We start from the raw sequence: 17,428 nt of genomic DNA on the forward strand, positions 1-17,428 counted from the left end.
TGCAGTCCCCCAGAAAGCTGTAGTATGAAAATAATGGATATCTGTTTAATTTCTGTGACTGGTACAGACTTACTGCAGTGCTGATAAATTGGATCTAAATAATGTATTTTAAAATGGAATCTTGCTTTTGAGATATTTCTTCAGAGAAGGAGATGATGGAATGGGAATTCACTTTGTGTAGGGGTTAAATGAATGGTGCTTAAGATGTGAGGACATTATTATAATAAGATGGAACACGTTTATTAGCCTGTTACACTACTTAGGTAAACCTTGGCTTAAATGTGGTTGTGCTTCCTTCTCAGGTATTGGTCTTAGTGGACTTTTTCTTTAGCCCTAAATCTCAAGAACTTGTTCCTTGAATCTAAAATCCTTTTAACTTCAGTCCTTAGAATTTCACAGTCCAGCAGTCAGTTTATAGGACTTTATGGGCAATACTGGAGAACTTCAGAAGTTTTACTGTATTTGTGAGCCTGTGAAGTTCCTGTTCTAAATTCTTTAGGTATAAATGTGAATGTGATAACATATAGCTTCATAGCCTACTCTGACTAAACCTTTTCTATGACCCAAGCTAATTATCTTAAGTGAATGATGTTATTTTTTCACTACATTGCAATCTGCTGAAGATTTTCTTGAACCTCCTGTACAGTTTTCTTGAACCTCCTGTAACTCAGAGTCCCTTCTCCTGTAAATCAGTCATGAGCTGGCTGTTTTTCAGGAAGGCTGTGTGGACTTGCATTACTTGCATGGACTCCTCCTCTAGAACAAACTTCACTCTTGCTTCTCCTAACTTTTGTGCATGTTTCCAAATGCTTTGAGAGAATATGTCCTTCTGCTAAATAGACAGTTATCCTGCTTACCACTCTACTGGATTACCTCTCCAGAAAGACAAAACAAAACTCAGCTGACTTCAGTTCATGAAATGGTGTAGTACCAGCTCTGTGTCATCTCTGCTTCTGCAGTGTACATGCATGTATTTTCCAAATGTCTGAGGGAAACTACAGAACCAGTTGCATGCTGCAAAATCTATCCATGTATCATGCCAGAATATCCCTTGCTGGCTAGAACAGAGACATTGTCGTAATGCTTTTCAGGTACTTCTTTCAGAAGGGTTGAAGGTTACACTACCACTGTGTGCCCTTTGCAGGGAAGCAGAGGGATGCAGTTTGCAGAGGCAGCTCTTTCTGGACATTCCAGATGCTCCTGCAGTGTCCATATACATCTTGAATATGGTCTGGCTCTGAGATTGCAAATAATGTACAGCTTAATCTACACAGAAACTTTAAATGCATTTGGAATTTTGTGTGCTCCCTGAGCCCATTCAGTAACCACTGAAAATGGCCTTAAAATAATTTCTTAGTTACATCATTTGCTGCTTAAAAATCATTTGGAGTACTCACCTTATAATCTGAAAATGCCTTTGAGGTTTTCAGTGCTTTTTGCAGTGAAAATTGGATGATGCTTGGTTTCTCATAGTAGAGGAGGCTGTGAAGCACCTGGCTGGAGCAAATGAAATGTGTAGATTGTGTGAGGGGTGAGATCAGATTTTCTTGCTTTGGCTGCATTCGAGTTCCAGTGCAACAACTGCTGGACATAAACAACTGCTGAGATATCTCATTTTCCTGTTTTCCACAAAGGAAAAAACAGCAGCTGGGACTGAAGTTCCTGGTTATTTCTACAAATCTCTTTAGTTTCATCATCAGAGTGCAAAGTGAGAAGGAAGGACAGACCCTGAACTATCCATTTTATAAAAAAATACTATTTTTTACTTTTTTTGGGATAATGCTTCTAACCTCAGTCCTAGCCCTAGAGGAGAAAAAAATGTGGCAATGCCCAAAGCTGGCATTCTAGAGATGCCATCTGGATCTGAATGCTCAGGAGGTTGCTGATACTTCAGCATACCTGAGTTTGAATCTCCTCATCTTGTTTTATGGTCACGTGAGATTAAAAAAGGTAAGAAAATTCAGCATCAGTGCTTTGGGCACTTCTGGAAATGCAAAGCTTTGGGTGACTTTTTAATAACCTTGTGATTTTATTTTATTTATTTTGAGTGTGTGTGTGTGTGTGTTAAGATCTTACTTCCATCTGTAAAAGTATACTACAACATCATTTCTGGGGGATGGACCTTGCTTTTTGGCAAAGAAAATTGTTTTGGATTACAAGCTATAAGAAGCTGCTTGTCTGTCTTCAAAGCTGGAATGAATTGTAGATGAAACTCTTAGTGAGGCACAAAAAAGAAATAGTTGTAAATGCTACTGGAAAACTAATACTTCCAGGACAGGGGTTCTGTCTTAGGAGAATGGTTTTGGTGGCTTTTTTTGTCTTTTCAGAAATATTTCTCCCTTACATGGTTTGGATAGACCTAAATCATGCAGAGTATTTACTGTGGGCAAATTAAGGTCTCTTTTTTGTTAGCTGATTAAGGTGGGAAGAAGGATGGAGAGTAGTTGGGATGAGGATAGAGAGAAATTACAGACTTTCTGACCTTATGAAATCACTTAAGCTCGGTGTTGTCAGCTTTGCAAATATCTACATTTTGTGACTTATAATGACTCTGTTTAGAGGTGCCATGTCCAGGGACCTCTCAGTGATAAAGATGCTTCGCTTACTGACATCCATTACATGTCTTCCTTCTCTGTGGAAAGGGATGTGCAGTGGAGTTCTGGTTTTGGAAGGTAAAAGAGATGCGTGTGTGTGTGTGTGAGGCTGATAAAGGGAAGGCTGAAGGAGCACACCTGTAGTGGAAGCAGGAAGTGGTGATTTTTTATAAAAAGAATTGCTTTCTCAGGGCACTCACTCCACAGCTTTGGACCACAAGGGAATTTTGCTTCTGACATTGAGCAGCTTTAACTTCATTGTAATGAGTTACTTTAGTTAAGATCCAGATTGTTTCAGATTCCAAGTGATTGCATTTTGTTGTTGTTGTTGTTATTTTTGAGGGGAGTCTGAACTCAGCATATGTCTTAGCTTTTATTTTTATGGAAGATCTAGAAAGCTTTCTTAAATGTAGTAAATTTGTACCTTGACTGTTTATGTGCATTTGGTATGTGATCTGATTTAAGAGGATATTTTTATATTTTGTGTTTTCCTGATTCCTTTTTTCTTTTATAGAAAAGACTTAATGCAGAACTTTCTTACTTTTTAATTCTTTTTTTTTTAATGCCTTGCCATCTTAGGATGAATATGTAAACAACCACCTAAAGTCTCACTTCAAAATGTCCCTGTGTTCATCTTCTCACAAAGACTTCTCTCAGTTGCTGCCACTTCAGGATATTGGATGCAGTAAAACAGAAATTAAAAACTCACCTGCTGGTATTGTCACTCCAGTACCCTACAGTTGTAATCAGTCCACACTGACAGCAGAACACAGTCCAGTCTATATTCCCTCATCCTACATAGAAAACAGACATGAATATTCTGCAATGACTTTCTGCAATCCTGCAGTGATGAATTACAGCATTGCCAGCAATTTTGGTGATTCAGAGAGTGCATCTGTGAGGCAAACATCAAGCCCCAATGCATTATGGTCTGCTCCTGGCCATCTCTCCCCTCTGACATTGCACTGTCAGTCATCACTTCTGTATGCAGAGCAGCCAAAGAGTCCATGGTGTGAAGCAAGAGCGATGGAGGCAGTGCTACCTGTGACCAGGTCAGTGCTACTCATTTCTTTAAAACTTTGCTGAAAATTATTTAGTTTCTTTAGTTATTTAAAAGTGTTCTGTATATATATAGACACACACATACACATTTGCACATTTGACAACTGTGTGATGGTCTCTCTGGCAAAACAAAACCAAAAAACCTCCACCAAACACCAAATCAGTCCTGACTTCATAATTTTTTTACTGTAACTACTGAAATACAAATTCTTTTTCAGTAGCTGCTTAGAGAGCTATACACCAACACAAAGCACTACAGATGCCTTCAATGTGGGAACTGTGTGCTGTACAAACAAAAGTTCAAGACTGCTAGGTACTACTTTGTGTAATAACAATTAATTCTGCTCTGACAAGTTAAGTCCTTTGAGTGAAAGAATTGGAGGTTCATTCTTTTTTTCCTCTTCATACAACATTTTTTAAATTCTATTTTATCTGGAATTTTAAAATTTTTGTTTGTTTTCGACTGCATCTATAGCTGTGGAGGTTTGTCATGAACTTAGAATTCCAGGGAAATGTTATCTTTCTTTATGTGGTTTTAATATTAGCAGTTACAGCAGCATGAATCATGTTCAAAAGGGTGCTGCTCTGGAAAAGTCTAATATTGTTTCGTGTTGCTACTTTCAGTTGACTTTATGATGGTGCTGTGAACAAGTTCACAGGCTAATTTTTCAGCTGTAAAGAAACTGTATTTGCAAATATGTGTTCCTGTTCTGCACATTTACTCATCGTGCAAACCAGAGGCAGTGTGTAGATCATCAGCTGATGAAATGACTCCATTCATGGGCACAACAGCTGTTGGAGAGAGAAAAGCTCAGGGTGTTGCAGGTGCTGTTCCTGTTTTAACAGCTATGCATAGGGCTCCTTACTTAACATCAACAGTGCTGCTAAAGATTTGTCATATTTTTAAGAGTACCTACACTCTTTCTGCAGTGGGTGGGCCTTATGGTGGCTGCACAGTGCTAAGATGTGAGATCTATGCCTGCTTCAGGCTCATAAGCAGTGTAGATTTTCAGCCTGGCCACCTGACTAGTCTCTAGTTGGAGTCAGCAGAGAGTTGCAGACAGTTCTGGAGTGCAGATCTACTTTAAGTGTAGGTGTATTGATTGGCAGAGCCTGTTTGGGTAGCACTTATATACAGAAGAATTCTCCTTGAAAGTCTAATGTGATTGGAGCTAACATCCAAATTCTTTATGCTTTCTTTAATGTTCCAAAACTTTGACATCTTTGGGATGCTGCTGCAGGTTAGTGTTTGAAGATGATGGGACAGCAAGTGGAATAACCCAAGAGCAAGAGCACCCCATCTCATGCTTTGCAGTGTGCTCTCTATATAGACAGAAGGAAAGTCAAACCTGGAGTTTGAGTATGAGTCTTCTGCGATATGGACTATTGCTCTTGTAGCTGCTGCTGACCTAACTTAAAGAGGAGAAATCAATGAAATCTGGAGCCTAAATTTATGGATGATCTTTTTTGTTCAGCAGCAAGTAACTACTATGCTGTTTGGTAGCTGGACCTTCTCAGTGGTCCAGTTGTCTCAGTATGATGCATTGTAACCCTCTCTTTGTGTACAGAAGTTGTGAAGAAGAAAAAAAATATTATTCGACAGAGAAACAAAAGCCCAAAGCTGTAATTCCCTTATTGTGAGCCCTGTGATAAGGCTGTAAATAATAATGAAAAGGTCCTATGTTTCCTTTTGCTTTGGGGAGGTCTTAATTTAATGTCATGAACATTATATTTATTGCCATGGGAACAATGACTGTGACACTGCAGATTTGTAGATTATACATTGAAGGAAGAGTTCCTGGGATTGAAAATTAAAAGAATACCTCTAGGGAAAGGGAGAGACTAATGCTGTAAAATGTAAACAATTTTAAACAGCCTTCGAGTTTGAGAAAAGGGATTTTGTTTGAAAGATGAGTAAGAAAGAATTACTACATATTTAGGCCTGTTGCTTTATTTGGAAAGGTAAAATAAACTGTAAGAGTCTCACCATGAGAGAATTTTATTTTCCTGGGGCGTAAATTTCTATTAACATTAGCTAAATTAATGTGGTCCACTTTGCTAAAGCTGATCACACACCTCTTTGTAGATTGACTTAAAATAAGGAACTTGAATTCTTGGCATTCCCTTTCCTCACAAATAGGTTCAGTATATGAATGCAGAACTTTGTTAAATGCAAACGTTACGCAGGGTAGTGTTCCTCTGCACCAAAAGTTCAAAAAATTTGAATTGCATTCCTCATAAAATAACTGGGTGATAAAGAGTCCACTATATTTATTGTAGGTTCTGCACCTAGTGAAAGTAATAGAAATATTCTTATGAATTTTGTTAATCTGGGACCACACAATTTATGCTGAAATGACATAAAGAGAAAAGAAATGTGGTGCACTAATTATATTTAAAGGTAGTCTGAAATTGAGTTCTATATTCCTCCTCTAAATGAAAGGATTTTAGTTACAGAAACAAAAGGGTTATTTTCAAAATGAAAATACTTCCTAATACTTTCCAAAAAGTATTAGGAAACTTTAATCAAGTTGCCAGAGTGACGTTTATGGATCTTAATTTGTTCTTTTTTTACTATTTCCCTTGTGCTTCTGGCTAATTGCAGGTAAGGCATACAAGTAAAGACTTTTGGGGGCATAGGCTAGCAACATTCATTTAATTAGTGGAATCATTTAGTACCTTTGTCTTGTGCATTGTGCACTAATATTGTATTCATACACTGCTTTAACTCTGCTCAGAAGCCATAATTATTTGCATTGTTCTCCTATGCTTTTTTTCCCACTTTTTGTGCTCATTCTGTGGAGCATTTAAAGATATCTTGAAATGGTTTTGATGTGATGCTTTGGCATCCCATTTCATGATGGAATAGTCACAGAGATTAAGCAAGAGTATGCCTCTTAATTTTGAGATATCTATGACATGATTTTCAGCATATTAATCAATGTTTGGAGTGTAGCAGAACCTGTGCTTTAGGTGTTGACAATTGTGTGGTATTAATCATTCCAAAAGTTCTAGTGGAGGAATTCTCTAGAAAATGAGGAAGATAAAGACTGAAAATATTCTTCAGCTGATTTTTGCCCATCATCTTGCACACATTCTGGGAGAGAAAGGAAGAGCTTTCTTCATCTTGTAGCTTGGATTTATGGGACTAAATGACCTCCAGGCACTGAATGAGCCACTGGCTCAGAAGAGTGACAAGAAATTATAAAATCTGAACTATTCATTTTTTAGTGATTAGATTTTTAAAAAATACATTCTCAGTGTTGTGGGGTTTTTTTCTCCTTTTTTGTTATGTACAATAATTCAGATTAAAAAAAAAAACCTGACAGAAAACAAATGTCCTTGAGCAAATCTTGCTGTTTTCTAAGTCAAATCCTTGCCACTCTTAATTTTTAATAAAAAGTTGAATTTAGATTCAAGTTCTGCCACTTGCTGGGACAAAGCTAGGAGTAATTAGAAGATAAAAGGGATATTGAATAACTTAAATAGTGTTGCTATTCCCTTCCCCTTTAGAGTAATCATCTTGTCACTTTTGATGACTAGTAGGAAATCACCAAGTTATTACTTACCAAAAAATCTTAGTTCTTTTTATGGAAACATTTCTCTATATAGAAACAATGATCACAAAATAGGGAGGAGTATTAGGAGGTGTAAGGCAATAAACCTTTGTCCTTCTGGCTCCTCAGCAGCAGCCAGGGTATATCCTCTACTTTCCTGAATCCTGTGGTGCAGGAGCTTTGTGGGCAGCCAGCCAGCTACGGCCAGTTCTTCTGGAGGGCCTGGCAGCTCATTCATCTGCCAAGCATGCAGGTGTGCCCCAGTCCCAAGAGTGCTGGGACATAGTCTCTAACCCTGCACGGGGCTACCTGCTTTGGTTTGCTGTTTGTGAGGATACACTGTGCGGTCATGAGGTTCTCAGCTACCTTTAAAGCTCCTGGCTGTTTCCCAGTTCTGTTGTCCTTAAAGACAATACTTCTGTTGTGCTTAAAGACAACAGTGACAGAATGATTGGGTTTGAGCCTCCTGCTGCACTGCTGCAGCTATCACAGAGGAGCAGATTTAATGCCTGCAGGAGGAATTTGTTCCAGATTGTTGCTCTGTGTGCGAGCTGTTTACCACAGCCTGCAGAAGTCCTGCAGCTTGTGTAGTGATGGTTGTTTTAAGCAGGCAAAGCAAAACTTTTAAGCAGGCAAAGTATTTTTAAAAACACTTGTCATGGCTGGCAGGTAAAAACAACACTCCTCAGTGAGATGTTATGATGCTTTTTTTTTTCACCCATAGCATTTTGGTGCTTTACTGAGGGCAATAAGCATCTCCCTCTACAGCACATCTATCAGTCACTGAGATGCTCTCTAGATGATTTTGATTCTCGTCTGACATGCACAATTGGATCATGATTCTCAAGTAGAGCTTAAAAATATACTTCTTTCACTAACATGAAATGCCAAATTACTTTTTCTACCAAATGCAGGGAAACAGGAAGGAATAGCAATGCTTTTGATTCTTTGCATTAGCAGAATATTAGGCATGTGTGATACAGTCCTTTTATTCTAAAGGTGAGTCCACCCCATACTGGTCTTCCCAGAAGGGGAAATAGCTTAGTGAGGCAGCAATCCATTAATGGAGGGGTGTGTGTAATCAAAGACCAGGCTTGTTAACCATCTGAACACCCTTATGTCCTGCATTATCTGAACTTCCTTTTGTCAAATTGCTGCTGAGAGTTTGTACATGACACTATCTAGAAATTGTATTGACCATGATGGCAACACATACTAAAACCACCATGAAAATGAGGTCCAGATTAAAAGCAAACAATAGATGTGCTTTCTATACCAAAACCCCACTTTACTGATAATCTAAGTTCCTTTCCTCTTGCTGTTTACAGGATCTTGGTGTCAGGAGTTGGCTGTTATTTCATGTTTTTGTCCTGTTCTAATTTTAATCCAGTTACTAAGGATAGTTCCAGTAAATTGGAACTATTTGCAGCACTTCAGGAATGCATATATCATACTAATCTATATGGAGAAATATTTTTTGTTATGTATGAAAGTATTTTATTGATTATGTTTCTCCATTCTTCTTGTATTCAGACTTCCTTTTATTTAGCATTAAAGTGATCAGCATGGGTTGCCACCTTGAACAGAAAACTTTGTCTTAACACTGGGAGATAATTCATGTCTCAAAGATATTTTTCTCCAGTGTCTCACTGAATGAATAAGGCTTTGTTTAAAGAATTAAATACTTGAAACTCAATGTGTATTTGCCTTGCTAAAGATTCAAAGTAACTGTAAGTGCAGCTCTGTTTTGGTAGTTTTTACCATGTCAGTCTGAGCTGTCTCAGTTTACAATTCCATATGATTTTTCCAGAGTTCACGTGACACATTTGCAGTCCAGTTTTATGCTTTGGAGTTTTTTAAAAAAACTTTATGGTCTGTCATTATTGAAACCTCTGGGACCAGACTATAGGCTTGAAATAGCCTTATCATAAAAAAGATTGAACAGCATCTCTAGCCTGTGCTAAGTAATAAGAAGACTCTAAAAGGAGAGAATAGAAGACAATGAAAGATAATGATGCAATGCAGATTATATTTTTCCTCTTTTATAACACATGTTTTTCTTTTCTATCAGAGAAACATTAAAAAGAAAATCTAATAGCAATGACTGTACAAGCCCAATTGCAAATAATCCTGGCTCAAAAAGGGATGCCCACTTCTGTGCAGTCTGCAGTGACTATGCCTCAGGATACCACTATGGGGTCTGGTCATGTGAAGGTTGCAAAGCATTCTTTAAAAGAAGTATTCAAGGTAGGAGAATCAGCTTTTGATAACTTTGCTCAATTAAGTTGTTTTGTCAGATCAGGGATTTCAGTCGTTGTAGTAATTTAGTAGATCTAGTAATGAGTTGGTCTAAAATCCTGGTGTATGGACCTGCATGCTAAAAATAGAGAAGCACGTGATTTGACTGTCTTTTGGCTCTTATGTTATCAAGATCTGAAAACATTACAAAGTGAGTAATTGATTTCTTTAGAGAAGAGATGGGATACATAGCATGAGAAGGCCCTGCAGCAAAGGCATTAGTGGGATGGCACTGCAGACCTATGAATCTGATTGCAGTTTGTGTCCCAGAGTAGACATAGTCATTGTGAACTTGTTTTAATAGACACAGTTAGAGTAGGTGATTGTGTGGAGACTTTGCTTGCCAGGAACTATTCTTCTGGAGCTGTTGAGTCATAGCACATAGTATCTACATGGCATATAGGATATAAAAATATATGTAACAACTATTAGGTACAAAACTCATAACTTTTATGTCTCAGCTCTTCACATCCCAGACTCTACATTGTCAGATCTAAGATTTTCACTTCGAAGTTTAAATTCTTAAATATTTGGTATTTAGTTCAAATTTACTGAGTGACTGCAGCATGAAGTAAATGTAGGTCTTTGTGTTTGCAATCACAGCCTGCAGGCAGTGACTTGTGCACCATATTGCAGCTTTGGTTCACTTCATTTCTTTAACCTTAACATCTTCTTTGGCCTCATGTAGGTCGTCTTGGTGAAAATGTAATTGAATTGACAGTGGATACTGCATGTGTATATAAACATGGAAAATCTTGTCATTTTTCAGTCTGCACTTTTCCTTTCTTTTGCATGCAAAGCCTTTAACAATCTTGACATACTTTCTTTTGCTTCAATATGGCAGTTGGTGTCACCACTAGAATAAAATTTAATTCAAAACTTTTTTGCCTTTTCAGTTTATTGCATAAGTTCTGCATGGGTGAATAATAATTTCTATACACCGGTGCAAGTACTTTTGATTGCTAAAATAATAGAAAAGAACTTCATCTCAGTTTGTCACAAATGGAGGCTGAATTTGATCTTGAAAGTGTTTTCTGTCAGGAAAATTATTTACCTGCTCTGCATTGCTCACATGTGCTTTGGCTGTGAACAACCTACCCATTGTGGCCTTAACATACTCTGTCAGGTAGCTTTTTTTAGGTGTAATTCAAATAAATGAAAGTAAGTCCTTGGCATAAAATACTATCAAGCACTCAGTTGCAACTGTTGTTATGAAGGATATTGCTTATAAAAATAAAAAAATCTTCTGGACCTACCATAGACCAAGTTGTTGGGCTAATGTCTAATTAGAATTCAATGGTATGACTGAGCCACTGTGTGTGGTCTCCTCTGCTTCTCCAAGTTTGTAGTGTAGTATATTCATCCCACATCTCTGAACATCTGCTGCAAGCTAAATTATCCCAAGGCCACAGGAGTTTTAAACCACTTTATGCTTCTGTGTGCTTGAGTTATAATGCAACAGAGAGCTTCCTCCTCCCTTCCCTCCATGTTGTGTGAAGAGTGATAAACAGTAATTTGTTTTTCAGTCATATCTCCCAGTAGGAAATGGGACCAACTGTAACACGATCTCTTCTTTTTCAAATCACCGGTTCAAAAATTCAAGGTTAAAATTATTTTAATTTTGCAAGGAAATAGTCACAATTGTTTGGTTAAATAATTACTCCTGGGGACATGAACTCTTGGACTTGCATCAGTTGAAAAAAACACCAGTATCTGTATCTTTGCCTGATCTATTCTTGAAGTTTTTAAAAATAACTTAAAAAAAAAATAAAACTGATAGAGAAGATATAAAGAACTGTAAATGAGTGAGTATTTTTTGCATCTTTTAGTAACTACTGCAAAAGAGACTTCTAGGATTTGGCAGGAGAGGATTCAATTGTAATTACAACAGTGCATACTCAAGTCCAGTTTACAGTAATAAACCTTTGGACCAGATTATTGATTAATGAAACACAATAATGTAAAGTGGTTTGGGAGGGGATGAGGTGAGGTGGGATAGAAAAAGAGAACAGAAGAGGCTGTAGTGGAAGCTAATCAAAATAAGAGAAACACTTGTCCGGAATATTTAAAAGTTATACTTTCTGCCTGTGCTTTTCTTTGTACTATATCGTATGCATTACTACATACTAGTCTTCCTTCTCTCCTCAATTGGTTTGTTGTTTTGTTTTGTTTTGTTTTTTTTTTTCTTTTTTATTAACTTTTGTCCAGGGTCAATCCTCCTAAGGCTTCTTCATTCCTGGAACTCACCATGTCAGAGAGTTCAGTAAACAGAGCTGTAGTTTACTTACATCTTTGCAGGACTGAAGCTGTGTGCACTGCTGTTCTCAACTCTGCTGAGGGGAAAAAAAAAAAACCCCAACCTACTATCTGCCATCTGTAGGGTCCCAAAATACAGTAAGAAGTTATAGATTGGGAGCAAACTTTCACAAGAGCATTTGCCCCACGTTCAAAAAATGCTTTGACATTAGAAGGTGCTTAGTTATCTAACAGTCATCACTAGGACTTGGTCTGTGCTGTCCAGTTACTTTCTGAGACCACAGATCGATGTTTTTAGTATACAATAAATACACATTTTTGCATCAGTTTAATTAATGGAACTTAGTTATGAAAAGATGGTGAGATGCTTAAAATGATGAAAGCCTTGATTTGGAAAATGAGCCTGAGAGGCTGTTGGAGATGTTACATTTTCTCTTCTTACCCTGCTGCAGGACATAATGATTACATCTGCCCAGCTACCAATCAATGCACGATAGATAAGAACAGGCGCAAAAGCTGCCAGGCATGCCGGCTACGGAAATGTTATGAAGTGGGCATGATGAAATGTGGTGAGTTTTGCATGTCTGTGTTGTTTTCTTGAGCTTTGCTGGCTTGTTGGATTTTTTTTCCCTTCAATCAAATCTGTATAGCTTCCCCCCCTCCCTTGGAATCCAAAAAAACCACAACAAACAGAGCAAGGTTTAAGGTGATTTTCTAGAAAGGAATGTACTGATTCTTAAAGCAGAAGAATCACAGAATCACAGAATGCATTGGGCTGGAAGGGACCCTAGAAGGTCATCTTGTGCAACCCCCATGCAGTGAGCAGGGACATCTGCAGCTAGAGCAAGTTGCTCAGGGTCCCATCAAGTTTGAGCTTGAATGTTTCCAGGGATGGGGCCTCAACCACAACCCTCTGCAACTTGTTCCAATTTTTTACCGCTCTCGTCATAAAGAACTTCTTCCATATGTACAACCTATACCTACCCCTGCTCTAGTTTAAAATCACTGCTCCTTATCCTATTGCTACAAGCCCTTCTAAACAATCCTTCCCCAGCCTTCCTGTAGATCCCTTTCAGGTGCTGAAAGGCAGCTATAAGGTCTCCCCAGAGCCTTCTTTTCTCCAGGATGAACAGCCCCAGCTCTCTCAGCCTGTCTTTGTAGGAGAGGTGCTTCAGCCCTCTGATCATCCTTGTGGACCTCCTCTGGACCTGCTCCATCAGGTCTATGTCCATTTTGTGTTTAGGGTGTCCCAGTGCTGAACATAGTACTCCAGGTCTTGCCAGAGCAGAGTGGAGTGGCAGGGAGTAGGTGGGAAGGAATAAGGTGTAGTTTAAACACATGAAAATCTTGGTACCTCTGCAGAGCTCTGTGAAGGCAATTTACCTGCATGCTTTGTTCTGCAGAATGAGAACCCAAGACCTGCTGCTGCTACTGAGACTAACCAAACTAAAATCCTGTGTAATATGGAGTAAACAAACCTGTGCGCCTGCTCTGCTGGTTGAATGTAATGCAAGAACAGCAGGGCTGCATGGTAACACCAGTTCATTAACCAGTATCCTGCCTCCAACAATGGGGAAAGAGTGAATGCCTTGGGAGGAACGCAAGAATGAGACTTGCCCCCATATGAAAATAATTTCTGCCAACTCTCAGCTTCCAAAAATTAGCAGATGGGGACTGCTGGTCTGGAAGAATTTTCTTGTATTTAATATGTCTTAATATATTACTAGAATAGCAACTTTACTATTGGTCCTGTCTTTCCAACCCTGTAAAGTCTCAGCATCTACAACATCCCATAGCAGCTTGACCACCAGTGATGTGAAGAACCAGGCTTTTTTATGGGGCTTTGGTGAGGCAACATTGAGAAAATGAGAAGGCAGTCGGTGTGCTGTTCTTGAACAGGCTGTTTTCAGATTGTTTCCTATAGCTCTTTTATTAAAACAAAACAAAACAAAACAAAACCAAAACAAAACAAAAAAAAAGAAGTGGTGAACAACCACTTTTTGTCACTGCACCACTCAGAATTATCCAGCCTTTTCTCTTATTCCTGTCTGATACTTAGAACAATGTGACTTCATTGTAGTTGTACATTTATAGATGATAAAGGTTAGTTTTAAGAAGAAAATAACTTATTTCAACATCTAATGTACTTTCACAGTCAAGTTTTATTGCTGTTTCTTACAGATTCATGCATGTATGTGATAGAAATAGGCTGAGGAAACATCACATAGGAACGAAGAAGAGGAAAGGAGAAGGTCACTGTGCTTGTTCCTCTGTGATTTGCAGACATGCACCTCATTTAATCCCATTTAATGTAGATATCTATTTCTATTTCAAGGCTAGGCTGTGTTTTCATCCTCCCATTACTTTGATCTGAAGGCTGTTTGTCAAATATGATGTCTGTCATTAGCAACACTTACAAATTCCAGCCTGTGTTTGTTGCTGGGCTGTTAATGCTCCCTTGTTCTTGTACCTTAGAGGCTCCTCTTCTCCTTATTGCTAATGGTCTGGTTGTATGTAGAGACTACATCATAGCCCCTCACAACCTTTGTTTTATTAGGCTATCTAAACCAAGAAATCTCCTCCTCCTGGAGAAGAGGAAAGTAGACAAAATCTGGAAGTCATCAGGGTACTACTTGCCATAGTAGCATAATATGTATCTGTTTCTCTGGGAGCCTTTATCTGCATACAACCCAGGATCCTGTTTGTCTTTTTCATGGCTACATCACACTGGCAGTTGATGATAATTCTATGAGCTGTTATGATTGCAGCTTCCTTGTTCATTTCTAACTGATAACTCCCAGCTCAGAGTTACAATTTTGTTTGTTCCTTGGATTAGTTTTGTACTCCTGAAGTACATTTAGTTTCTGTTGCTGGAGTCAGCTAGTTCTTTCTACATGCTGCTGCTTCTTCTTCTGCACTGGTGATGCATCTCAACTTCATTGGTGTTTTTCATTAATATAGCCTTAGCTACCTCTGCTGTCTGGCCTCCAGGAAGAAAAGCCTTGTACTTGCAAATGAGACTCTTTTGAAACCTTATTTTCTGAATGGTCTTTTGTTCCTCTTGGTGACTGAGAATTTTACTCAGAATTTTACTCAAGTTCTTTCCAACAGAGATTTCTATTAAGCCAGAGTTCAGGAGTTGGAAAGTTTTTGTAAAGATTGATCCCAATGTAATATTACAGGGTGGTCCTCCGCAATGCTTTCCTTAAATTAATTCTTTTAGTCTAATTATTTAGATGTAGAAGTTGTAGAAATGTGGGACTTCCTGGCCTGTGATTAGACCTCATAGACACCATGGTATTACAAGTAATAAATAATAATAGCTACTTATATCTTAGCCTGTGTTTATTGGACACACAGTCATTAAACATATTTTCCTACAATTATGAATGTTTATAGGACATTAATAATTGTGCCAAACCAAAAATGACACTTTGAAACTATAACAGAAAAGTAACAGGAAAACCGTGCTAAAAACCAAACCCAAACAAAATGAAAAAACCCAAAACAGTATTTTTCAGTAGCACTGAAACTTGAGACTTGTGAATTTAATTTGGGAGTCTTAACAATTTAATTTCAGAAAAAGGAATATTAAAATTGCTCAGATTCACCTGAGTTGTGTGATGAGTTAAGTGGTACCTGTGAGTAATGCTGACTCAGGAAATGTGGTGACAGACATTTAAACCTGACAGATTATAAGACAGTATTTCTAAATGAAATGTAAATGACATTTCCTGCAGACCAGCGTGATTATCTTTCAATATTTTTTCTTGTTAGAGCCATGTTGTTAATACCAGCTTTTTATTGTAGAACACCATAAAAGAGAACATTTCCTTTTTAATGAAGGCTTTTTGCCATCTCTGCTCCTTTCCCAGGTCACTTAGTGAATGCATTGGTTCACATCTGCTAAAAACTTGGATAAGACAGAATGGTTTGTAAGTGCATTTTTGCTCAGTTGAGGCTTGTTGTCCAGCAGAAGTGATAAAAGAACCTCAATTACCACTTTGTAGTTTATGAAAGCTCTTCATAAATACTCTGTGCAATTTGCACCAAATCTTTAAAACCTTATTTTGCATACTACCAGTAAGACATCTTGAGGGGGAAAATAATTTTAAAAAAAACATTTATATATACACACACACGTGTGTGTGTGTATCTAGAACTGCATATGTTTCTGTGTGTAAATGTGATTGGCAGTATGTGCCAACCCTAAGGCAGTTTCTGGGTCTGAAATTCTTGAATGACATCACACTCACAAATGTTGAGAAGTCAACTCCCCAAGCCATGGCTATCTTGGGGGTGCTTTGCATTAAGGTGATAATGGGGTTTCTTACAAAATATACCACTGTGGCATAATGAGGGTCTTAGAGAGTAAACCTGCAAATTTCTCTGGAGAAAATCTGTTTTCCCTATTGTTCCAATTAAGACATCTGCTGCTAAATTTTGGCACTAGGACTATTAGCAATGGTAGGAAAGTAATTGCAAAGCACTGTCACCAGGAACAAGGAAAACAGGAATACTGCAGTAAATTCTGCTCAGCAAACTCAAAACAGATCAGGATGAAATTGATCTTCTCTTGGAGCTTTCTGCTGTTTACCTGGGGAGCTGAAACGGACTGGACTGTTTGCCAAAGGCAGTAAAGAAGGGAGTTGCTTCATCACTTAGCTGTAGTCACTCTGGGAGCAGCTATGCTTGTGCTTTTCTTTTTTTTTCTTCCTGAGGCTCAGATACAGCTTCTTCCATAAGGAGATTTCAGTTTCTTTGTTGGACTAGACTTTTTTCCCCATGTGCCGGTTCTCAACTTGTTGAAAACGTTCCTAAGATAAAGCTTCTGTGTGGCCCCTCCCTGCCCCAAATGAGGTGTCTGAGGACCATACTAAAAAAGTGATGGAGAGATACTACCCTTGGACACTGGCATCCGTCCAGAGGTTTGCAGAAAGAGAACCAGACTTCTTTTTTTCTCCTGTGCGTGGTTTTCCTTTTCTCCTGCATGCAGCCTCTGCATAGCACTTTGAAATTCTGTAATTCATTTTTCACACAGCAAGTAAGTGGGGGAAAAAATGTTACATGTCCTCCACAGACAGTAGCTTCTTTATCAGTAGGTCTGCTCAGTTAATAGAGCTGTACTCTCCAGAATATCTGCATTTGCTTTCGAAGGTGACTGGATTGATAATGATTTACTAATGTATACTTGAGCAAGTTTTAAACTCAGACACTTAGAAAAATTGATTATAATGTATTCAGAGGTTGAATCCACAGTTGCTGCTGAATTGGTTAGTTACATAAGCAGTTACCAAGGATCAAAATTCATATTAAGAGGAACATGCCATGCAACTGGCCACCATATCAGACAGCAGAGGCATCTGCAACTTTCAAAGAATTTGTAAAGCAGGATTTGCTTGGAAAATGGTGTGGTAAACTGCCAGTAATACCTATTGTGGCTTGTTAATGGATAGTGAACAGTAGGCTGATTTTAATGACTTTTTTTTGCCAATGCACATTATTTCTTGTATTCTTGTGATCGTTTATATCACTATGTGGTCTATGGTGCTGTGGCTCGAGACCTTGCCTTCGGTCCAGCATTCTCAGTTGAATACCGCTATTTTCTTGTGCAAAGAATAGTTCTAAATAATTACTGTGCTGTAGGAAGAATGAGGGATT

General features: G+C 38.3%; 1 protein-coding gene across 1 annotated transcript in view; it reads left to right on the forward strand.

The window, feature by feature from the left end:
* Window positions 1-3,179: 3,179 nt before the first annotated feature.
* Window positions 3,180-17,428, forward strand: part of ESR2 (estrogen receptor 2) — a 31,566-nt gene continuing 17,317 nt past the window's right edge. The window contains exons 1-3 of the mRNA XM_054380690.1: window positions 3,180-3,646; window positions 9,285-9,460; window positions 12,220-12,336. Of these exons, the coding sequence (XP_054236665.1) occupies window positions 3,213-3,646; window positions 9,285-9,460; window positions 12,220-12,336 (727 nt within the window). The 5' untranslated portion in view covers window positions 3,180-3,212. The remainder of the gene's footprint in view (window positions 3,647-9,284; window positions 9,461-12,219; window positions 12,337-17,428) is intronic.

Source organism: Indicator indicator, chromosome 4, assembly GCF_027791375.1.
Source record: "Indicator indicator isolate 239-I01 chromosome 4, UM_Iind_1.1, whole genome shotgun sequence".
Lineage (NCBI taxonomy): Eukaryota > Metazoa > Chordata > Aves > Piciformes > Indicatoridae > Indicator > Indicator indicator.